The sequence below is a fragment of the Nerophis ophidion genome, linkage group LG06 (genome assembly GCF_033978795.1).
Source record: "Nerophis ophidion isolate RoL-2023_Sa linkage group LG06, RoL_Noph_v1.0, whole genome shotgun sequence".
NCBI lineage: Eukaryota > Metazoa > Chordata > Actinopteri > Syngnathiformes > Syngnathidae > Nerophis > Nerophis ophidion.
This window is the reverse complement of record NC_084616.1, coordinates 35,953,594-35,979,969: the sequence shown is the minus strand read 5'-3', so window position 1 is coordinate 35,979,969 and position 26,376 is coordinate 35,953,594. Positions and strand designations below refer to the sequence as shown.

The 26,376-nt window shown below is 38.8% G+C and overlaps 1 protein-coding gene across 1 annotated transcript in view; it reads right to left on the bottom strand.

Moving 5' to 3' along the window:
• The window catches only part of LOC133554634 (guanine nucleotide-binding protein G(i) subunit alpha-1-like), a 49,162-nt gene that overhangs the window by 16,295 nt on the left and 6,491 nt on the right, over positions 1-26,376 (bottom strand). The window contains exons 2-4 of the mRNA XM_061903601.1: positions 3,758-3,800; positions 3,243-3,384; positions 1,871-2,028 (exon numbers count right to left, since the gene is read on the bottom strand). Coding sequence (XP_061759585.1) covers positions 1,871-2,028; positions 3,243-3,384; positions 3,758-3,800 — 343 coding nt within the window. The remainder of the gene's footprint in view (positions 1-1,870; positions 2,029-3,242; positions 3,385-3,757; positions 3,801-26,376) is intronic.

Genomic DNA, 26,376 nt, shown 5'->3' with positions numbered 1-26,376 from the left:
CAAACCTGGTAAAGACCTATAGTAATCGTTTGACCTCTGTTATTGCCAACAAAGTTTATATTACAAAGTAGTGAGTTGAATTTTTGTTTTTGACCAAATACTTATTTTCCACCATAATTTACAAATAAATTCTTTAGAATTCCTACAATGTGAATTCCTAGATTTTTTTTCCCCACATCTATCTCTCACAGTTGAAGTGTACCTATGATGAAAATTACAGACCTCCGTCATCATTTTAAGTGGGAGAACTTGCATCGGTGGCTGACTGAATAGATTTTGGCCCCACTGTATGTGGCGCTATCACTGAATTCATGTGCCTATAATACTTTTGCTGAAATAAATCCTGAGAATTCTGAATTTCAAAGTGATAAGGCTAAGGAATGTAATGCTAAAGTAATGCTGGCCTCTTTGCATTCACACAATAAATTGCTATGTGATAGTTCAACGGCTTTAGGTGCTGCTTTGACTCTCTTCTTGCTCAGGAATGCAATGCTGTGAGCAACAAGCTCACACAGCGACCCTTAAAAAACAAGACACATCTTGCCTCCTTTGGGCCCCAAGTGGAAACACTGCCGCTATCAAAGGGTGACGAGAAGGAAGATACAACATCACAACAACAAAACACCGAACAAGACTAACATTCCAGAAAAGGAAGTGGCTCTTGTGGAATGAAGAAAGTATGAAACAAAGTGAAGGTTGAGATTAGCCAATGACACTTAGATATCTTTGTGTAACGCTGAAAATTTTTATTTTTTCTGTTTCATTCCAGCTTTTAACCACATCATGTAACTATAATATAAAACAGGGCTATTTGACTGGTGGCCTGGGTGCCAAATCCGGCCTGAGAATGACACTATAGTAAAAGTGGGAGACAAAAATGTTTGCAGCAAATTCCTAAAAACAGTTCACAGAACTAAAAACCGAGAGTTCTCCTGTTGAACAGAAAAACTTGGACCACTGTAAACACATTGAAAGATTCTTGTATTGACATTCTAACTTTGCTAGCAAAAAGAACACTGGGATACAAACTTGTGATTTACATAACTGAGGCGTTCCTCAAGGCAGGCACCCCTTTCGGTCCTCAGGTACAATTGTTTTTCGTAATGTGATTTATGTAACTAAGGTGTTGTTGTAGCTTGTTTACTTCAGATGCAGTTAGTAGTCAATCAATCAATCAATCAATGTTTACTTATATAGCCCTAAATCACTAGTGTCTCAAAGGGCTGCACAAACCACAACACGAACCACTACGACATCCTCGGTAGGCCCACATAAGGGCAAGGAAAACTCACACCCAGTGGGACGTCGGTGACAATGATGACTATGAGAACCTTGGAGAGGAGGAAAACAATGGATGTCGAGCGGGTCTAACATGATACTGTGAATGTTCAATCCATAATGGATCCAACACAGTCGCGAGAGTCCTGTTCAAAGCGGATCCAACACAGCAGCGAGAGTCCCGTTCACAGCGGAGCCAGCAGGAAACCATCCCAAGCGGAGGCTTGTTCAACGTTAAGTCATTTGTTCAACTTATTTAGTTATACTAGTGGTGTTCCTCCAGGTTTAATTTCAAGTCCTCTCTTTTTCATCATTTGGGTTATTCAACAGGTGGCCCGCCAATTTGGTTAAAAAACAACATAATTTTGCAAAAAGTCCCTAGAAAGAGCAGAGCGTTTATGTAACTCTGACCAATCCCTTTACTATTAGTCTTATTTTGGATATTTTTGGAAATATACAAAGTAAGACTAATAGTTAAGGAAGTCTGCCCCCCTGGTCCTTAGCTTTCTAGAAATGTCGCCCCCAAAACAATCTAGATTAATATTCCTGCTTGCAAGTAGCGCTCATCTGAAGCCGAAAAAAATGTTCTTACTATGCAGCAGAGTCGTTAAGCTGGTACTCTCGTGATCTGTCAAAGCAGGTCTGAAGACCGCTGTCACTCCACAACCGTTGGATCACGCCGCTGAGCTCCGCTGGCATCACACCTTCCTCTGCTGCACTGGCCAGCACAAACAGCTGACGGGCATCACCCTGGAAAGATACAAGCCTTCATGGCACATAGGATTCTTGGAATGCATGTTTTAAAGGGGAACTGCATTTTTGTTTTAAATGTTGCCTATTGTTCCCAATCAACATGAACAACAAGAAGACTGATGTTTTTTTTTAACGCATTCTAACTCTAAATAAACGTCAATAGAATTTTTTTCGATTGAAACCAATGGGAGGTCCTCTTTTCCGCCCATATAGCCCTCTAAAAAAACATACAAAAAGCGCCAACAATACTACATTTACATTTTGTGACTGCAATTTTAACCAAATATTAGTGGTATTGTTATTATAAGCACTAACGCAGGCAAACATTTTTGAGTGGCGTAATGTCACAGAGAACTAACAAGCAAGTTGCTGCTTTGTTGACATCATCGTCTGGTGAGCAGCTTTCTCGCCTCAGAGCTCGTCACAATCTACTGTACATCATATACCCCGCCTTCCGCCCGAATGCGACTGAGATAAGCTCCAGCACCCCCCGCGCCCCCGAAAGGGACAAGCGGTAGAAAATGGATGGATGGATGGATATCATGCCTCTTACCTGGACTGTAGAAGGATAAGAACATAATCAGAGAAAATGGTCAAGTTTGGCATCCAATTTAGACCCGGGAAGGGCAAGAAGGAAAGATGATTGTCCACCCCACTTTTTTCTTAGTGAGGATTATAAGCCATTTTTCATCTTAACGGCAATATAACAATTTCATAACGGTTAGCATTCTAATGACAGCAACTTTGGCATCTAATTTAGATGCGGGAATGGCAAGAAAGACCTGAAATGACGCATGTCCACCCCACTTTTTCTTAGTGAAGATTATAAGCCATTCTTCATCTTCATATAACAACATCCTAACAGTTGTCATTCTAGTGACAAAATACATTGTACAGTAAGTGATAAGTAGTGATGCCATATGTTTTAAATGATCAAAACATGTAAATTTTACATGTTATGGAAGTGCCTGTTACTACATTACATACATACTTCCAGGGTGTATATAAAACATTGATGGAGGCATTTGGATGTTTTAAGCACTTTATAGGCAGAATAGAGCGACTCTGATAGGCTCCACTGTATGCAGACTTTTGATCGCATTTATTTACTCGTTAGAATTCATAAAAAAATAAAAGCATATGTGTGCTTGTCTTACATAATTACCAAAAAGTGCAGTTCCCCTTTAATTATTTTAGTATTGTTATCTTACCGCCCGGGCCTCATCCCCAAACTCTATCTTTAGGCGCCCCATGGCCCGGACAATGGCCATGATGGACTGGATGGTGTTGCTGTAGACTACCACTTTGTACTGACTGCACTCCTCCTCTGAGTAGCCATCTTCGTGAATGATTCTAGCAAACACAGGAAAAAAACAAATCCCAACAAGCTTTCAGAGATTGTATAAATATTTAAAACTGTGACCAACAATTTGTACTAATGTGGGACATGTTAGCAATCTGCAACATTTCCTGCAATGCTGTCATTAGAGCTGGAATTTGAGCTCCAGTGAGCATGCAGCATGGGTAATGTGGGAAACGATGGAGTCTATTCATGTCTTGCCAGGCTATGACAGCCCTCTGTGGCCTTTGTTTTGCATGTTGTGCAAAATGGGGAGCTTTTTTCTGTGCCCCGATGTACTCTCATTTCCACATAGATGAACCCTGTTTGTGACCACTGACAATAGAGCTCCAAACAGAACTGGCATCAACTTTGTTTTAGGCTTACTTCATTTGCTTCACTAGTGTGCTTTTCCCAGATTCTCCAGCACCTGGAAAGAGGGAAAGGAAAAAGATAATGTCATAAAACATAGCAATCTACTGTATACATATATCACACATCATACAATGTACACAATGTTTATGTCAAATCTCCCACTAAAGTGCTTTAATGTCATTTGAGTGGCGCCTTAGGTGTTGTGCACAGTCACTTTGTATTGAATTTACACACTGAAGTAATGTTCTCTCTGTTGATCAGCTGTTTGGATCAATGAGCATGTTGTCAAAATGAGCTTATGCTGTAAAGATGATCACATAAGGACAAAAAAAAACAAAAAAAACCTCAGCCAAACAAAACATATCATTTTGACGAAGACTCCACTGTAGTAAGAGCTCAATTTTGACGGTTTGCGCAAATAATGATGTAGACTTCAGAGGTGTTGCAATTTTGGGTGGGTGATTCACTTCCCATGAGAGGACTTTTACAGAATTTCGACATTCAAGCTATACAGGATGCATCAGCGGTTTTCTTGCACTGAGTGGATAACAAGAAAATCTCAACAACCTTTAAAATAAATCAGTTTGCTTTGACAAAATGCACAAGTGTAAATCAGCACAGGATGGTACACTTATTCTTATAAAATAATTAGGGCTGGGCAACGATTAAACATTTTAATCAAAGTTAATCGCACTATTTCTCTGATTAATCGCGATTAACTGCATTGTATACGCAAAGCCCAATAATGAATTCAAAAGTAGTGTGTAATGCACCTTTATTGGAATATTCTCCCACATGAACAAAAGCGCCCTGCGATGAGGTGGCGACTTGTCCAGGGTGTACCCCGCCTTCCGCCCGATTGTAGCTGAGATAGGCGCCAGCGCCCCCCGCGACCCCGAAAGGGAATAAGCGGTAGAAAATGGATGGATGGATGGATGAACAAAAGCGCCAAAACATTTGTTGTGCAAACACACTTTAAATCAGTCCTTGTTAAACAGTAGCAGTTAAATAGCATATTTTATGAAAATCAACTCAAAAAATGTAAATACAAACATTTAAGCTTATTGCCACTGCCAGGGTATTTAAGTTATCCTGTTTGTTATGGAAAATACATATAATCTACATACAAATCTCTGAACCACAATCATAACATCCGAACAGGCAATTTCTGAGGTAACAGCAGAAACATTTTTTTTAATCAGGGATCTTATGTTTAAAAAACCTATATTATAGGTAGTGGGCTGTTTTAGGGAATTTTTGATCAAATTATCTGTAGTAGCAATATTAATAATGTTGTGTTTATTCTGCATAGTGCACTTAAAATAATTATGACCATATCTAGGAATTGATATGATGGGAATTTTCCGATTGTTTGCTTGGTGCTTTGATAAACTTAACGCATATACGTGGTACTATTTGTGATGTTATGAGCCAGGGAAAAAAATAACTACCCTACCCAGCATACAACAGGAGTGACGAGCATGCGCGGTAGCCCGGTATAGGTTGTGTCGCCATGACGGCATCTTGTATGTTGTGATATGCACGCTCTGAAAGCAAACGTTAAGAACTCAGCCAACACTCCTCGTCTGCATTATTCATAAATAGACAGACAACACAAATACTCCGCTGCTTCACAAGCCGCTGGATGTAGCCGGAAAAGTATTCCCATGCTAGCTAGCCGGTCTAGCAAGCACGCGTCATTCAGTCCAAAACAGCCCGATCTATCCACATTCAGAATTGTCTGGCGGTCGTAGGTGATCCCGGAGTGACCACGCTGTAAGCCAGCCGTGAAATTTGCAGAATTGTCCGGTATTTTTGCCAAATGTTCCATCTTTACCAAGAGCCCCTCCACGCCGAAGTACATCCGGGAGATGCCATCTTGTTAAGAAAAGGCGTTAACAAAATAAAAGCATGTAAACAACATACGCAAATGTGCGATAAAATAATTGTCGGCGTTAATAGATTGATGAGTTAACGCGTAATTAACGCATTCATTTGCCCATCCCTAAAAATAATATACAATTATAAAATAAATTATAAAAAAACTAACGGGAAGAATATATCTTATTTCTAAACCTCCAGGCATCAGCAATTCCTCCATAATATATTTTGTGGAGTCCAAGTTTGTGCGGAAAAAAAAAAGATAGACATATTATAAGGCTAAAAGTAAGGATTGTTTGTTAATGATGAGACCATTCGACTATAAGTCAGCTGTGTGGACCATGACACTAACAATGGTACATGCAATTGCACCATACACAGAACTTAATTTTTACCAGCCAAAAACAAAACTATTACTTACTACCATAGGCAAAAGTGTTTTTTAATGATACAAAGCAGGGCTGTATGTGTGAATAAACTATGGCTGCAACGATTAATCGATTAATTCAGTTTAAAAAAAGCTTTGATTTATTATCTGTTGTTTCAATTAATCTTCAAAATGAGTGTAACTAATAAGGATTGCCAAAATACGGGCCGCGTGGAGTGCCTGAAACTTTACACGGACATAGCTTCTGCACCCCAGAAGAGTGATGAAACGGAGCACACATGAAAGTGATGGTGTGGTTATAACGTGATCTGTGAGGCGGCTAACAGCAAAAAGGGGTTATATCTCCACATAGTTATTAATTACACATGTTAAAAGTGCTGCGATGAGGTGGCGACTTGTCCAGGGTGTAAACCGCCTTCCGCTCGAATGTAGCTGAGATAGGCACCAGCGCCCCCCGCGACCCCAAAGGGGAATAAGCGGCAGAAAATGGATGGATGGATGTTAAAAGTGCAATTTTAATGTTGGTGATGTGCATTTACTTAAACAAAGACTGAAGGTTAAAAATAGAGACTATAAAGTTGGTATTATCCAATTACTCGATTAATCAAACAAAATAATCGATATGTTACTCAATTAATAAAGTAATCGATAGCTATAGAAGCCCTAGTATAAACATGTTTCATCTTTATAGCAGGGCTTTTGGAATCATTCCCATAGTGTAAGTCTGTCAGACTTATTCTTCCAGTCAATTCTCCACCAGTCTAATGGGCCTGACTGGCAATTGCTATTGTTTTAATTGACCTATGGCAGGGGTGTCCAAACTTTTTCCACTGAGGGCCACACACGTAAAAATTAAAACATGCGGGGGCTGTTTTGATATTTTTCATTTTCAAAGCATAACAAAATATATGGATTATTTTTCTTTTTTTTTTTTTTACCTTAAGGGCTCCCAGGGACCATATAGGGGCTCCATCATTAATTATTATTTTCATTTTTTATGTAACGCTTACAGTAAATCTCTATATCAACTTCAGGTTGATATAAAGTAAAAAAAAAAAAAAAAAGTTTTATGCCTTTTCAGTCAAAGACAACTTTGTTTTTTATAGTAAAACTGAAATATGCAGTTTTTACCCCATTGCCCAAAATATTCAGAAAGCAATGTTTGATCTGAAGTAATTGGAGCCCTAAAAAGATCAATAATTCAGGACAACATTTATTTAAATGTATTATTATTTCTGAGTAATCACATTGAAAAAATAAATAAAATCCCACCAAATATCTTTGGGATCCAAAATGTGTCACTCATAAAGTGACACATTTTTATTATTATGTGTTTTACTTTCAACACTTAAGTTAGGAGATCAACTTCAGATATATCTGTCGATTTTACTTTTGAACTACTATTTTGTTTGTTTTATGCTCTTTTGTCAAAGAAAACACTGTTTTTATATGGCAACCACACAGTATATGCACATATTTTCCACATAAAACATTATAAAGTGAAATATTTGAAGCAATTGTAGCCTTAAATAGGTCAATAATTCATTATAAAAAATAAAAAAAACTTCTTTTTTTTAGCATTGGCAATAAGAGTAAAATAAAGAAAAACAAAAGAAAAACAAACTGCCTGCATGGCAGCTTTGTGTCAACATTGCAACACTTCCCCATTAGATTTCACCTCGTTCTACTTTTTTTTTTGTGTTTTTTTAATTATTTTTGCAATAGCATTTCCAGAATGTGTGGCGGGCCACTAAACAATTAGTTGCGGGCCGCAAATGGCCCCAGGGCAGCACTTTAGACCCCCCTGACCTATGGGGACAGTCATAATTGTGGCTGATGAAATCTGCCTGGTAACAACTGGCAGGATAATGTAAGCAAAGTGGCCTGGAAAAAGAATTGTAGCTTGATCTATGTATGATCGAATGTACAGTCGTACTGTACATGTTAATGGCGCTCTCTTAATGGTGGAGCACTTTTTTTTAAAAGCAGATGACGTTTTTTGCAATCACATTTGTCCAACCACATGCAGGAATTCCCACAAAGCCTCATTTAACAATAATTTTAAAGCTTTTCTTTAAATGTGAAGAGCTGTTTGTGGGCCAACAGAAAATCATTTTACTTTGTAAAATGTGTTATCTTTCCAGTTTTTGTAGTTAAGTGCAAAAACTAGGGCTGCGAATCTTTGGGTGTCCCATGATTCGATTCAATATCGATTTTTGGGGTCGCGATTCGATTATAAATCGATTTTTTAGATTCAACGCGATTCTCCATTCAAAAACGATATTTTTCCGATTCAAAATGATTCTGTATTCATTCAATACATAGGATTTCAGCAGGTTCTACCCCAGTCTGCTGACATGCTAGCAGAGTAGTAGATTTTTTTTAAAAGCTTTTATAATTGTAAAGGACAATGTTTTATCAACTGATTCCGATAATGTGATTTTCTTTTAACTATTAAACGAAAAAAAAAAAAAAAGACTTATTCTATCTTTGTGAAAACATTGGACACAGTGTATTGTCAAGCTTATGAGATGCGATGCAAGTATAAGCCACTGTGACACTATTGTTCTTTTTTTTTTTTTTTATAAATGTCTAATGATAATGTCAATGAGGGATTTTTAATCACTGCTATGCTGAAATTATAACTAATATTGATACTGTTGTTGATAATATTCATTTTTGTTTCACTACTTTTGGTTTGTTTTGTGTCGTGTTTGTGTTTATTGCTGGGTCAGGTTTGGTTTTGGAATTGGATTGCATTGTTATGGTATTGCTGTGTATTGTTTTGTTGGATTGACAAAAAAAATGAATAAATAAATAAAATAAAAAAAATAACATTTTAAAAATGACAATCGATTCTGAATCGTACAACGTGAGAATCGCGATTCAAATTCGTTTAAAAAGTTTAATGGCAAATTACTCAACTTGTGGTAAACATTTATTCATCATAAATGTCATGCAGAGCCAAAACAGAGAACTAAGCATGAAAACTCCATAGAACATATCTTATTCTTTTTGAGACTCATGCTATGACGATTACTATTGGAATATACAGTAAATCTATCTTGTGTAAGATTCAACCATCGTAAAATTTGAATTTATAACAAACCATCTATAAAAACATCTAAATATCCAATAATCAGCAATACTAGAGGCAATCGTCAATGTGACACAGCGAGTTTATTTCTTCAAACAACACCTTGTAGATTTTCATCTTTATGGACATGAGGTAAGCCATGCATGATATGTATGAATGCATAATAACTTTCATAAATGCGTCTGTACTCCACGTCATGCATTTTAATGGTGTTATCATGTAGATCCTGTACCATGTTCCCATCCAATCGTATAGCAGTAGATCATGTTACAAAGGTTTTCCTCCAGAAAATTGATGCAGAGCTGAGTCTGTTATCACTGAATAGAAATAAAGCAACAATGAGCACAACAACAAATTTAAGGATTCAAGGAATATCAATCCATTTATATTACTTCTCTATTTAGCATAGCTGGTCATTCTCATAGAAGCCTGCTTGGTTTTCTTACCATTCTGACCATCAACCTTAGCTTAGCTAGATTGTCTACTTATTTTCTTAAAGTAAATATTCTACCTACCCTTTGTACCTATTTTTGTGTGTTTTTGTGAATTGACTGTACATTTTTCAATTCACTTATGGTTAGCGTTATTGACAGTGTAACAATATCAACACAGTATTTAAACTAGTTCCTCTCTCTCTTTTATTACATGCAATTGTTTGAGCAAAACAAAGTCAACAGTACACAGTAACTAAACAAAAGCAAAAATTACTATGTATTACTCGTTTAAATCCTTTGGATTGTGCCCTTAAAGACCTCCTGTGTCAAGGAAACTATTCCCCGAGCTTGTAAACATTAACAAAACCAAAATATCGACCTAATCACTCACTTTTCTAAGCACATATTTCTTGGTGTTGTTAGTTTAGCATTAGCTTAATTATTAGCATGACTGATTACTATTTTACATGAAAGTGACTAACATTATCTTAGGGGAGTGACTCCACATTGTGTATAGACATTAGGGCTGCAACAACTAATCGAATAAATCGCTTAAAATTGATTATAAAAATATATGGCGATTGATTTAGTCATTGATTCGTTGGTTGTAAGCAATGCGCATGCGTGGAGGCTTTTATTTATTTATTTATTTTTTTTTTTATATATATTTTTTTCCCTAAACCTTTATTTATTAACTGCAAGATTTACAAACAGCTGAAAAACAATAATCAAAATAGGTACACAAACAGTACAAAACAGTGCCAGGTCTGCGCTGAGGCTAAGTCTCATGTGGTGGCAGTGAGCCAGCCAATGATGTGTCATGTGCAGCTCACGTGACCACGCCATCTCTTTTGTGGAAACGTTCGAAAAATGGCGGAGGGAAACAGTACGGATAGTTCAGCGGAGAAACATCTCGAGGTTATTGCTTCAATTGAGAAAAGTGTACGACATAATTTGTCCAAAGTGTCGGAACACTTTACTTTAAAGACTTCAAAGAAGATATTTCCTGCAAAACGTGAAGCATGGACGTCGCGTGGCACGGAAGGACAACATTGCTTCGGCAGCACCTGAAAAGAGAAGCATGTTGGAGCCATGGATGAAGAGAACTCACAGTACGTAACTTTTTTAAGTCCATAGTCCAAGTATATTGATCCGTCATGTCCGTCTTTGTGTGTTTTTAATCTTTTGTTAACCAGGATATTTTTTTTCTGGAAGCACAGCAGCAACTGTTGTGTATTAACTTTCAGAGTGTTAAGAACTTTTTGGATAGTGCGGTAACTTCATTTTCTGTGTTTTTTTTGAGTCGCAACAGGCATTCAGAAGTTCAGCTTTTTGTGAGTAACTTTAACGTTATGTCTTTGTTGCAACGCGGGGCTGATAATGTGTCTCCAGCACATTTGACTCCGTTTTCAGAGAGAAAACGCACGTATAAACGTAACGGACAGAAATATCTCAGGTTGGTTTGATAATGAATTAATGTAGCCGGGCCCAATAAAGCTATATACATCTATTTAGACTTGAGTGACACTTTAGTATAACTAAACGTTATGAAGGTGCTGGAATATTTCATGCTATTAATCAGAGGTAGCCTAAAGTGAATCCTTTATTATTCAGAACAGAATGTGTACTATATCTGATCCAGTTTTGATCTGATGAGTTACATTTTTGTGTTGTTATTGGTGTATTCTGCAACTCCAATGTCCATTTATTTAATTTAGTTTTTTTTTTTAATGTGGTGGCGTATTTTATATTTTACGTCAGAAATAATTAATAAAATCAACTGGGGATGTATTGAGTTACATGTAAGTGATGCTACTATGTACGTTCATAATATGGTTTTACTCATTTCAGAAAGAAACAAGCCAGCATTAAAGACTTGGTACAAAGGAATGTGTGCACACCACAGCAAGCGTCTGCATTGACTGATGCTACCTGAATATGTTGCTAACTGACATAAGGCGACTATCAATGGTGGAGGATGAAGGTTTTAGACAAATGATTCACGTCTTCAACCCTGGTTACACTCTTCCCTCGAGGAACCATTTTACCAAACTGATGGAGAGGAAGTACGAGCAGACATTCCATGCAGTGTAGACTGACATAAAAGCCACCCAGAGCAAAAGTGCTCTCACTACTGATGTGTGTACAAGTGTTGCCTACCTTGGCAATACATGCTACTACATTGAAGAGGAATGGAACATGAAGTCAATCTGCCTTACGACCATGCCACTAGAGGAAAGACATTCAGCATCCAACATTGCAGAATGGTTGGAATAGGTAGTAGCCAGGTTTGAAATTCCCCTAAGCAAAATTATTGCTCTTGTGCAGGACAATGGTGCAATTTATAAAAAAAAACAAAAAACATTTTCATAACACTTGCCTTGTTTTATTTGGCTAGTCAAAAGGACATGGTGCCAGAACAATATCCCTTGTGGATCATTAAAGTTTGTCTAAGTCTAAGTACCGGTATGCTGTTTTTTAAAAGAAAGTAATGGAAAGGATAGAAATGTAGTTTGTCTCTTTTATCCGATTATTAATCGATTAGTCGAAGTAATAATCGAAAGATTAATCGATTATCAAATTAATCGTTTGTTGCAGCCCTAATAGACATACAGCCTTGGTCAAAAGTTTACATACACTTGTAAAGAACATAATGTTATGGCTGTCTTGAGTTTTCAATATTTTCTACAATTTTTTTTTTTTTTTTTGTGATAGAGTGATTGGAGCACATACTTGTTTGTCACAAAAAACATTCATGAAGTTTTGATCTTTTATGAATTTATTAAAGGTCTACTGAAAATGTGACCAAATCTGCTGGGTCAAAAGTATACATACAGCAATGTAAATATTTGGTTACTTGTCCCATGGCAAGTTTCACTGCAATAAGGCACTTTTGGTAGCCATCCACAAGCTCCTGGTTGAATGTTTGACCACTTCTCTTAACAAAATTGGTGCAGTTCAGCTTAATTTGTTGTTTTTCTGACATGGACTTGTTTCTTCAGAATTGTCCACATGTTCTCAATGGGGTTTAAGTCAGGAATTTGGGAAGGCCATTCTAAAACCTTAATTCTAGCCTGATTTAGCCATTATTTACCACTTTTGACATGTGTTTGACATTGTCCTGTTAGAACACCCAACTGCGCCTAAGACCCAACCTCCGGGCTAATGATTTTAGGTTGTCCTGAAGAATTTGGAGGTAATCCTCCTTTTTCATTGTCCCATTTACTCTCTGTAAAGCACCAGTTCCATTGTCAGCGAAACCGGCCCAGAGCATAACACTACCACCACCATGCCTGATGGAAGGCTTGGTGTTCATGCGATTAAAGGCATCACCTTTTCTCCTCCAAACATATTGCTGGGTATTGTGGCCAAACAGCTAAATTTTTGTTTCATCTGATCACATAACTTTCCTTCATAAGGTATTATCTTTGTCCATGTGATCAGCAGCAAACTTTAGACAAGCCTTAAGGTGCTGCCTCTGGAGCAAGGGCTTCCTTCTTGCATGATAGCCTCTCAGTCCATGGCGATACACAGCACACTTGACTGTGGACACTGACATCCGTGTTTCAGTAGCTTCCAATTCATTGCAGACCTGATTTTTGGTGGTTCTCGATTGACTCTTGATTAACCTGACCAATTGTCTCTCAGCAGCAGATTATAGCTTGCGTTTTCTTCCTGATCGTGGCAGTGAAAAACTGTGCCATGCACTTTATACTTACCAACAATTGTCTGCACAGTTGCTCTTGGGACCTTAAGCTGCTTTGAAATGGCTCCAAGTGACGTCCCTGACTTGTACAAGGCAATGATTCGTTTTTTCTGATCTGTGCTGATTTCCTTTGACTTTCCCATTGTTGTGTTTGTAACAGAGTCTAATGACTGCATCACATGAGCCCTATTCAAATGGACTCAGATAAGTCAACAGGTGTCGTCAATCATAATCACTCACATGAAGTTAAGAGGCCATGCCTTGAAGCTAATTTGATTGTAACTTTTCTACATCACCAACATTGATGAGGTATGTTGCTGTATGTATACTTTTGACCCGGCAGATTTGGTCACATTTTTAGTAGACCTGTAATAAATTCATAAAAGAACCAAACTTCATGAATGTTTTTGTGACAAACAAGTATGTCCTCCAATCACTATCACTAAAAAATAAGAATGGTAGAAATTATTGGAAACTCAAAACAGCCATGACATTATGTTCTTTTGACCACGACTGTACACAGTTAGCTGCTAGCTGCCTGTCAACCAGGTGACCAAAGATAAATAGTGTCAGCCAGGCGGGATCAGTGTTTGTGATCTGCATTAAAAGTCATTAATCGTCAATGGTGAGCACATACTTATTCACAAAAATTGTCTGATGCTGATCTCTGGCCGATCGATACATCCCTATTTCAATTAGTTTTTAAGTCCAACGTGTACCTCTGCAAAAACGTTTTGCCTGATGATGGCCATGTTTGTCACTCAATATTGCCCACATTTTACAGACATGTGCTTGTCAGTCCACTAAAGGTGTGTACCAAATTGATTCCTGATGATGGAAGATTCGGCTTCAAACCCTAAGTTACCGTGAGTGTTTTGCAGAGCGCACTGACCTGTGTGACATACAGTATATAAAATTAATCTGACTTAAAGGCCATACTCTAATTTTCAATTCACTTTCAATTTCGTCAGACATCAGATTTCGGAGCTCATACAGGTTCAGAAAAAAAATCCACTGATATTACCACTCTTTGTTGAAAGGCTACCAGAGCCGCAAAATACTATATTTTCCTCCATTATCCTTGTATGTTTAGTGTGATTTTTTGTAGATACTATACCTTCCGACTGGATGCCGACCTATCTGCAGTATCTTGTATGGCTGCCCATTTGCTTGACAACCTGATCACTAATCAGTTGTACATTAAATTTCACTTATCGGTTAGTTTAAATTGTCTTTTCAACTGCTGGGAATTTTAACATCTGTGCTGACTCCTGTCCCCATCCGGACAATTAGACTTGCATTTATTGGTGAGTTAGTCATATCAATAGGTCCTGGCAGAATATGATAAGCAGAAACAACGCTCTCTCGATTACTCTTTGTAATTTCGATACAAGAGAACACATGCAGCCATGAAGACGTCACTATCGGTTCATTTGGAATGCTGGTTCTGTTTGGAGAAAAAGTGTTGCCAAACACACAGTGGGTGTAAACTGGGGCATTCCACCAATTTCAGCAAGTCTGTGCTTCTCATCCATGATTGAATGTATCCTACTAGGATGCGTTGTGGAAAAACTGTCACGTGGTGCTTGCATCGTGATGCGCATTTTGTAACCCCAAGATGCAGAATGGACCAATCGGAAGAGAATTGCAGGTAAGAGCCTTGGTTTAATACAAAAATAAAATAACACTGGTACAAAAGTCAAAAGAAAATGCGTGCCTACGCACGGGAACCTAAAGTTAAACTTGTCATGGAGTCCAAGAGTCCAAATTTGACGTGCCGAGCGCACAAGAAGCTAAGGCGAAATTTAGCACAAGTACATACATTGATGATACCCACGTGAATGTTGATTAGAGCAAACAAAAGATCCAGACAGAACACAGGGAGAAGGCAGGCTTAAATAAGGGCAGTAATCAAAACAAAGGTATGCGTCAACCAAAAGTAGCAGGTGGAACAAATATGAAAAACATGGTAACCAAGTAAATAAGGAAGTGCACAAACAAACTAAAAAAATCCACAAAAGTCTATGATCCGGGTAGCGGATCATGACATTACACCCCCCGCCCCCTAAGGGACAGATCCCAGATGTCCCAAAAAAGATTGAACCCCCCCTCCCCACAACAACAAAATCCAAAAGGGAGGCGAGGACAAGGTGGAGGGTCGCCAGGTCGTGTGTTCCCGAATCCACCGGGGACACGTCAGGTGGCGGCGGCGAATGGAGCGCCTCTGCCGCAAAAGTCTTGGTGGACAACCTCGAGGAAGCCACGTTCGTGGCCGACGTGGAGGTGGATGTGCCCGGCGAGGAGGACGACCAGGGCACGGCCACGGACGTGGAGGTGGATGCACCCGGCGAGGAGGATGACCAGGGCACGGCCACAATCGTGGCCGACGTGGAGGCCTGGAAGCAGCAGACGAAGACGGCGCTGGTGCCGCAGGCGGAGCAGGTGCGGGTGCTGCAGCCGAAGCAGGCACGGGTGTAGCAAATGAAGCCAGCGCTGATGCAGGAGAGGAAGCCGACGCTGGAGCTTGACGTGCCAGCCGAGGAGCAGGAACTGGTACTGACGCCAGCCAAGGTGCAGGTACTAGTGCCAGCCGGGGTGCAACTACTGGTGCCAGCTGAGGAGCAGGTACTGGTGCCAGCCGAGGAGAAGGTATTGGTGCCAGCCGAGAGTCAGATGCTGGAGTGGGTTTCAGCCTAGGGCCTGGTGCTGGAGTGGGATCCAGATCGGAGTCAGGTGCTGGTGTGTGAACCAGCCTAGGACTAGGACTATGACTAGGACTTGGACTATGACTAGGAATCAGACTATGACTAGGACTATGACTCGGACTTGTACCAGGACTTGGACTAGGACTTGGACTAGGACTTGGACTAGGACTTGGACTAGGACTTGGACAAGGATTAGGACCAGGACTAGGACCAGGACTCGGACCAGGACTCGGACCACGAGTCGGTCCACGAGTCGGACCAGGAGTCGGACCAGAAGTCGGACCAGAAGTCGTGCAAGGACTAGGGCTAGGGCTGTGACTTGGACCAGAACTAGGACTATGACAATGACTATGACTAAGGCTATGACTAAGACTAACAGGTGCAACCCGTGGTGCAGCTAGCCGTGGTGCAGGTGGAGGTGGTCTAGCTGGGGGTTGCGGTTTAGCGGGTCGAAAGACCGGTGGTGGAGGTCTAGCAGGTGGTTTCGGCTTGGCGGCCCGGAAAACCGGTGGAGGAGGTCTAGCAGGAAGTTGCGGCTTAGCGGGTCGAAGCTGTGCTACCTGCGTAGCACAGTTGCCAGCACTAGCCCCCCTCTAAGACACGAATCCCAGACGCGCTCCCTGTGGTCAGAGATTGACCTTAAGGGTGGGAGGTGGAAGGTAGGGAGGGGGGTAGACTGGGTGAAAACAAATGTCACTGGGGGCGTAGCCAAATTCACAGGGGGCGGGATTTGAAAATCATAATACTGAGGAAAACTAAATTTGGAAAAAAATCTATCATATGGATTAATACTAGAACGAAATGCTTCAGTGGGAGACTTGCAAAGGGAAAAAAACGCATCTAAAAATTTTTTGGGGTGTATGACGTCATCCAAAGTGGAAGGGATGACGTCAACAGGGGGTAAGTAGAGAACAGTCAGTGGCGGAGGGTTGCTTTTGCCACACAGCCCAGTAGGCAGGGTGTTTGGAAACAAGAAAAAGGGAATTACCAAACCTCAAAGGGGAATACTGGGCTGTTGTCGGCGTGCTGCTGTTCGGGGGAGGAGTCTTCAGAAGCGACGCGGCATTGCGAGGCGAAAACTCCAAGTGGTCCACTGCGAGGTGACAAGTTGCTGGATTTTTTCTGTCACATAGTGCTCGCATCGTGATGTGCGTTTTGTCACCCCAAGATGCAAAATGGACCAATCGGATGAGAATTAGAATAGAATAGAATAGAATGAACTTTATTGTCATTATGTTTGCATATAACGAGATTAAAAACTCCAACTTAAGGTGCGGTAGTGGGAACAAATATGGGGTGAAATAAATGACATAAGAGGTAAAAAGGAAAAACTAACAATTGAAATAAACAGACTACTATCCAATAAAAATAATAAGCAATCCTGTACAATATACAAAACACTATAGAAGTACAAAATACTGTACAATATACAGAGCAAGACAAGAGTACCGGAGTAATAAATAACAATCAGTGTCGGACGTATTGCACTCGAAGGGTAGTATTGCACAGTAGGGTATTAGGGCATGATATTGTATAGGGGTGAATTATTATTATTTTAAGTTAGAGTTCAACATGGTGACAGCTTTGGGAAAGAAGCTGTCTCTGAGCCTGTTTGTTCTGGCTCTGATGCACCTGTAGCGCCTGCCTGATGGTAGCAAGTCGAACAGGTGGAAGCCAGGGTGTGTGTCGCGCTACATAATGAAGATATATTTTGCAATATTCCTCTCAAAGGTTGGGACCACATCGGAAAATAATGGTGAGCATGCACCAGGCTGACGCAAAACTCCAAAATAAGAATGTTTCAAATGTCTCAAATGTCTCATTCCAATTTAATTCCACAAATTTGAATTGAGGTTTGAAACAGGAAGTTCAATTGAAGTTCAAATTCAAATTGAATGAAGTAGAATTCCATGAAATTCCAATTGATAATTTGAGAATCATGCTATACAGCAGGGGTCGGGAACCTTTTTGGCTCAGAGAGGCATACAAGCCAAATATTTTAAAAATTATTTCCGTGAGAGCCATACAACTTTTTTTCCCTTTTTTTTTTAAACACTGAATACAACAATATGCGTGCATTTTTAAGAAAGACCCACATTTTTAGAGTATAATAAGTCTCTTATTCTTTTTAATAACATTGTTATTCTGAGGCTAGCCAAAAGTAAATAAAACACTTCTTACCATTAATGCGACTTCTTGAACAGGTGTGGTAGAAACCGGATGGATGGATGGATGAAAATGCATGAGAATGTTTTATATTTTGAACGTTATTTTTGATACAGCGATTACCAGCGGATTTATTCATTACTTATCGTGTTAAGCAATGTCAGCTAAAATGTATCTGAGAGCCAGGTGCAGTCATCAAAAGAGCCACATCTGGCTCTAGAGCCATAGGTTCCCTACCCCTGCTATACAGTATATTCCTTACATAACCGTTTTACATATTTTATAGAAATGTCATTACTATGAACCTCAGGTATAAATTGTATTTTAAAAGTATGTTTGATTTAAAAAAAAATCCTTCAGTTTGATGTATTGTAACTTTCTAAAAATGGAAAATGGTGGAAAAACAATTAATTTCTCAGGATGCTTTACTTAAAGGCCTACTTGAATGAGATTTTCTTATTTAAACGGGGATAACAGGTCCATTCTTTGTGTCATACTTGATAATTTCGCGATATTGCCATATTTTTGCTGAAAGGATTTAGTAGAGAACATCCACGATAAAAAGTTCGCAACTTTCGGTGTTAAGAGAAATGCCCTACCTCTACCAGAGGACGCAGACGATGACGTCACACTTGTGGGGACTCCTCACATATTCACATTGTTTTTAATGGGAGCCTCCAACAAAAAGTTCTATTCGGACTGAGAAAACGACAATTTCCCCATTAATTTGAGCGAGGATGAAAGATTCGTGTTTGAGGATATTGATAGCGACGGACTAGAAAAAAAAATGATTGAAAAAATAAGTTAAAAAAAAAACGCGATTGCTTTGGGACGGATTCCGATGTTTTTAGAGACATTTACAAGGACAATTCTGGGAAATCCCTTATTTTTCTATTGTGTTGCTAGTGTTTTAGTGAGTTAAATAGTACCTGATAGTCGGAGGTGTACGTCCACGGGTGTCTTGATGCCAATGTCTCAGGGGAGTCGACGGCAGCTTTATGGACGGCACAAGCTCAGCTTTTCTCTGGTAAGAAGCGACTTTTTACCACAATTTTCTCACCGAAAACTGCTGGTTGACAAACCGTCGTGATTAATGTTTGCTTGACCGCGCTCTGATCCATAGTTAAGTTTCACCTCCAGGAATTTTAAACAAGGAATCACTGTGTGTTTGTGTGGCTAAAGGCTAAAGCTTCCCAACTCCATCTTTCTACTGTGACTTCTCCAATATTAATTGAACAAATTGCAAATGATTCATCAACACAGATCTCCAAAATACTGTGTAATTATGCCGTTAAAGCAGACGACTTTTAGCTGTGTGTGTGTGCAGCGCTCATATTTCCTTGAAACCCGTGACGTCTTGCGTACACGTCATCATTATACGACGTTTTCAAGACAAAACTACCGGGAAATTTAAAATTGTAATTTAGTAAACTAAAAAGGCCGTATTGGCATGTGTTGCAATGTTAATATTTCATCATTGATATATAAACTATCAGACTGCGTGGTCGGTAGTAGTGGGTTTCAGTAGGCCTTTAATCCTAGTTGTCACACCCCGCCTCGGGTGAAGGTAATGTAACCTTTGCAAACCGGACTTCAAATCAAGGATGGCAAGGCACGCAGTGGTAACAGTTTACTAACATTTATTTAAAATCCCAAAAAGTGTCAAGAGGTGAACAACAACAGAAAGACCAAGCACCCACAATCTCAGTAGTTGGTTTGATGTATGAACCTCGAAACTCTTGGTCAGGACAGACAACCTCCTCTGGCAGTGACAGACAGCAGACTGGCAGAAACAGGGCATTTTCCCCACTTAAAAAGCCCATAGCCCCGCCCACTCACTGGGACCAATTTGACAGGGGGAATTAAGAAATCGGTTATTTTGTTATTTACACCATAAGTAACTATCACGTCTAAAAAGTATTCACATTGTACTTCTGTATTTGTAAAGCAGTAATTGTTTGTACCCAGTGTATTCAGGCTTAGACAACACAACTTTCAAATGTCCAGTGTCCCTCTTCAACACCCAGTTACTGACAATCATGGTTTAGCCCAAATTAGGCCTAATTAGTCCAAGCAGGAATGCTCACCTACATAAAGGCCTCAGCCCCTTCCTGATTCTTTTAGCCACACCTTCAGAGCCATGGTGAGTGACAGGTTGCAACTTGTTTGTGGAGCATGCTGTTTGTAGTGTGTCAATGTTGAGCTTCTTAACATATGTGCATGGTTTGAGAGGAAGCCAAAGGTCAAACAGTGACAGTATGGGGTCAAACTGTCACACTAGTATATAAAATTAAGGAATTTATGTTCAGTGTTTATAAAGTATTTTTAGTATTTAAGCCAAAACCTTTTTAAATATGACACATTTTTTTCCTGTTACTTGCGCCGTAAAAAAAAAAATCAATTTTAAATTAAAAGTAAATTACAGGCTAATATTTGCATTATTTTCACAGTACCATCGACAGTAATTAAAAGTAAGTTTAAAGCTGTGATTACAGTGTTTAAATACAGAATTGCAGTGCCTTGTTTTACCTCAGTCACAGTAAACTGCCTGTAGTTTTACGCAAAGTAAGTTACTGCGTGAGTTACTGGCTAAATTCATTTGCAATACATTTAATTTTGCTTCCTGTAATTCCGATAAAGCATCATGTGGGGAGGATTCAATCAAATTCGAATTAAAATTATTTCAATCAATTGAATTGAAATTCCAATGCTGAAATCTATCTATGATTAGAATCTAATTTGGAATATTCTTTTTCCATGTTCTCACCGTGCTTGGATGGGTTTTCGCAACGTACTCCAGCCTCGACTGTGTTCCAAAAACATGCATGTTGGGTTAATTGTAGACCCAAAAATGTTCATAATGCGAGTTTCATTATACATACTGTATATATTCAGCCACTTGACCCAAGGCAGCTATGATAAGCTCCAGCACACCTAGGACAATAACGTGGACTAGCAGTATCAACAATGGATGTTTTTTCAAAGTTTGAAAATAAAGGAATGGTTAAACCACGGGTGTCCAAAGTGTGGCCCCGGGGCCATTTGTTGCCCACAGCTTGAGTTTTGTCGGACCACAGCCTATTGTCAAAACAAAATCAAACCAAAAACAGTAACATTTAAATCAAAAAGTATAATGAGAAAAAGCTGCCATTTCGATACTAATAACTTTGCACCCTTTGCAACAAACCCAACAAAAGTTATGTTATTGTTTGTTTTTAGTTTTTTTTTTTTTTTTTTTTTTTTTTTTTTTTTACAAAACAAAAACATACTAAAACAGCTCCCTGCATGCTTTGACTTTTTAAGTGTGTGCCCCTAAGTGGAAAATATTTAAACAACCCTGATAAAGCCAACTTCACAATTGGAGAATGTACACTCTAATGGTGGTTTAATGCACATACTGTACATGTCCATTAGAATTAATGGGTAAATACCCACTCCGGTCAATGGTTAGCATGTGAGCCTCATACTCAGAAGACTGAAGGTTAGGTTCCAATCTCCATTTGGGCATCGCTTTGTGGAGTTTGCATGGTCACCCCATGTGTGGGTTTTCTACAGGTACTTCCTCACACATTTCAACGTATTGTCAGCTTAATTGCAGATTCTTAAATAAAAATACATATATACATATATATATATATATATATATATATATATATATATATATATATATATATATATATATATATATATAGGGGCTGTGAATCTTTGGGTGTCACATGATTCGATTCAATATCGATTCTTGGGGTCACGATTCGATAAATCGATTTTTTTCGATTCGATTCTCGATTCAAAAACATTTTTTTTTTCTCGATTTAAAAGGATTCTCTATTCATTCAATACATAGGATTTCAGCAGGATCTACCCCAGTCTGCTGACGTTCAAGCAGAGTATTAGATTTTTGTAAAAAGCTTTTATAATTGTAAAGGACAATGTTTTATCAACTGATTGCAATAATGTAAATTTGTTTTAACTAATAAACGAACCAAAAATATGACTTATTTTATGTTTGTGAAAATATTCTACACAGTGTGTTGTCAAGCTTATGAGATGCGATGCAAGTGTAAGCTACTGTGGCACTTTTTTTTTAATTTTTTAAAAAGTCTAATGATAATGTCAATGAGGGATTTTTAATCTCTGCTATGCTGAAATTATAACTAATATTGATACTGTTGTTGATATTAATTTTTGTTTCAATACTTTTGGTTTGTTCTGTGTAGTGTTTGTGTCTCCTCTCAAGTGCTCTGTTTATTGCAGTTCTGAGTGTTGCTGGGTCGGGTTTGGTTTTGGAATTGGATTGCATTGTTATGGTATTGCTGTGTAGTGGTTTGTTGGATTGATTAAAAAAATAAAGTAAAACAAAAATAAAAAAACATTTCTTTTTTTAAACAAATAAAAAAAGTTCGATTTTTAAAAAATTTTAATCGATTCTGAATAGCACAACATAAACAATTCAATTTGTATTCGAATCGATTTTTTCCCACACCCCTAATATATATAGTAACATTGAATGCGACAAAATCAATTGAATGCTCTGAGAATAATTGTCCATAAGTATCAATGTGAGTCTAAATGCGCCCTGCATTTGGCTAGCGACCAGTCTAGTGTGTACAACACCCAAAGTCAAGGGTGTCACCCGGGATAGACTCCAGCTCTCCCATAACCACAATCAGAGCCGGACTAACCATTAGGCCAACATAAACAATGATTAATAAAGTTTTCTTCTATTGAAAACAATAATTTAGTTTTTTGTTTTAATTCATGCACTTTGAGATAAATTAAGATACATTAAAATGCTGAATCAGTATGACATTTGATTTATTCGACAGCACCCCCCTCTTTACTCGCTAGATGGACTTTTCTACGCTACTTTGCATGTGCAGACTTGATTCAGTAGGACATACCAACACAAACCTGTTGGTGCAGTTGTGAGATGTTTTTTTATCAAAAGGAAGTGAGGTTACTAAAGTGGAGAGGAAAAGACTACCTAATAGTCCTGGGTGATAAACAAATTTGAATAAATTCTGAGTTTTTTTGCAGACCATCCATCCATCTTCTTCCGCTTATCTGAGGTCGGGTCGCAGGGAAAGCAGCCAAAGTAGGGAAGCCCAGACTTCCCTCTCCCCAGCCACTTCGTCCAGCACACGATTTTTAAAAATGAAAAAAAAATCAATGATTTTCTCTTCTTGCTACGGCACAACTTTTGCCTCCAGGAGCTTCCGCCCTCCCCCTTATTTATTTATTGAGAGTCACACACATGTAACATAACATGGCTAATGCAAACGATAGCAAAACGTTTGTGCCAATGTTTTGGTTTGGTTTTGTGGAAACAGGAATGGAACCAATGACTGCAAGTTGCAAAGTTTGTTTGAAAAAAGCAGAAGCACAACAAACTTATTGCAGCAACTGGAACAGAAGCATCCAGCCAAGTGGGGGAAATGCAACTCTTTACAAAGCAAACAAGAAAATAACAACAAACAACCTCCAGCTAAAATTCCATTTAATGAGGTGGATCCCAGGCTCGAGATCTTTCTGTGTGGAGTTTGCATGTCCTCCCCATGACTGCATGGGTTCCCGCCGGGTACTCTGGCTTCCTCCCACTTCCGAAGACATGCACCTGGGGATAGGTTGATTTGCAACACTAAATTGGCCCCAGTGTGTGAATGTGAGTGTTGTCTGTCTATCTGTGTTGGCCCTGTTAAGAGGTGGCGACTTGTCCAGGGTGTACGACGCCTACCGCCCGATTGTAGCTGAAATAGGCACCAGCGCCCCCCGCGACCCCAAAAGGGAATAAACGGTAGAAAAATGGATGGAAAAATGGATGGAATTATTTACACAAGGTACCATGTATGATGAGAAATAAGGACAGTGGAAAACAATCAAGTCCTTCACTCTCACTATCCTCATTCACGAATCTTTCATCCTCGCTCAAATTAATGGCGAAATTGTCGCTTTCTCGGTCCGAATCGCTCTAGCTGCTGGAGGCCATGATTGTAAACAATGTGAGGGTGTGAGGAGCTCTACAACTAGTGTTGGCACGCGCACATCGTCTGCTACTTCCGGTACAGACAAGGCTTTTTTATTAACGACCTGAAGTTGCGAACTTTATCGTCAATGTTTTCTACTAAATCCTTTCAGCAAAAATATGGCAATATCGCGAAATGAACAAGTATGACATATAGAATGGACCTGCTATCCCCGTTTAAATAAGAAAATCTCATTTCAGTAGGTCTTTAAGTTTGTAGTTTGTCAATGTCCAATATTGGAGTTCATTTATTTGCATGCGATGATTTGCTGCATTTTTATTTACAGAAGTATTTTATTCAAGTCTGTCTCTATTTAACATGTCCACCGCCAAGAACTCTCATTTTCCCACCAGTCACACACGGCTTCCATATTGAAAGAGCTTGGGTACATGTCACTTCGGGTCCAACTGCGCAAGGAATGGGCAATATGACCTAAAATCTGTATTGTACTATTTATTGCAGCCTCCTGCGATAACAATATATATCACAAAATTATTTGGCAAATGAATAATAATATAATCATTTAAAAGCAGCTGACAAAGGCTCCTAATTTGGCTGCTGAGGTATGCAGTAACATATTGCATCATTTAGGGTTGTATTATTTTATCAAAACTATTATCAATCTACTTGTTGAATTTACTGTTTATAGCTTGTAAATTTCTGGTGTAACGTGTTTCTCTTGACACTACAATACTCTCCATTCAATGACTGTAAATAATGTAAAAACAAGAGTAAAAAATAAGTCATACTGTTCCATTACCTTTGTTCATACTACTGTCACTACTCAACTGCCAAAGAACTGTAGACACCTTAATATTTGTTGCTTCCTATACTGTACATACTGTTATACTATTTGATATTGCACTGGTACTGCATTTGACTACTGTACTTCTACTTGTACTGATACTTATACCATAACTACTGTGACTCATTGTGCAACTTAATTGTCTCGTAATTAATGTACATCAGAGCTATTAAATGTTTTGTATTTGTTTGTATCTAGTGTATTAGATTCTGTAACTAGTGTTTGGATCCCACTGTACGCAATATCATTACGGAAATCCAGGGGACACATTAATTAGAGGACGGGCTTTAATACAAAGCAGAATGGAAGTTTGTTTTCCAATTAGTGTGAACCTGTATGACAAAACGATTGTGGTGGAAAGCTTTAATAGACAAAGAGCGTGGAAAAAAGCATTTCACTGTGGTGTAGTCTGCATGTGACAAATAAACTTGAACCTGAACACTTGAAATGTAAAAAGCATTTATTATTTAACACTTATTGTTTAGTTACTTTACATTTTTCATTTTCCTGAAGGAACTTTCTGAAGGAATCAATTAAGTACTATCTATCTATTAGTTTTGGGTGATACTACAAATTTGGGTATTGATCTAATACCGAGTAGTGATGGGGCAATATTGGCGATAACAATGCTGTTACTTCAAATTTTCAATAATTAAATGTTTTATCGCAATTATAATAAGACAGAAATACAGGATGGAGATGTAACAATACTTAATTGGATATTTAAATTATTTCTTTACGCCCTTTCTTTTAATACATTTTTTTAATCAAAATAAAGTCAATAGTGCAAAATACCTAAATTCATAGAAATACTAATATTGGTTCTGATTTAAATCCTTAGTTTTTTGCACTTAAAGTCCTCCTTGCCAAAGACTTTAAGGCAATTTTGTTGTTATTGTTCCTGAACAAAAACATAAATATATAAAAAAATAAAAATCAATCAAATCACTGTAGTGTCGACTATATACTAATACTAGACTTGGTATCGTTACATCCATTTTTGTATCGATTGCCCACCCTGTTTGCATTAAAAACTTGAGCTTAGCAGCTAGCATATCTTAGGGAAACGAGCGCTCAGGGAGACATGCAGGAAGTTGAACGAAACTAAGAGCGCTGACAGGAAATAAACACAGGTCAGGTGATTGCAACCCACCTGTACCAGCTGCACTCAGGTAAAGGCAGGGTGCAACCTGGACATGTCGCCACCTCATGCTTTACGTTGGCAAGTAGATATGATCATCATAATATAAATCTCACAAAGATTCCTGGGCCCTTTTGTGAGATAACGAGCAAGCCAGTCACGTGATCCGTGATATGTGTGTGGGAACCACAGTTCCTTCCATCAACAACAAATACGAATCCTGCGATGAGGTGGCGACTTGTCCAGGGTGTACCCCGCCTTCCGCCTGATTGTAGCTGAGATAGG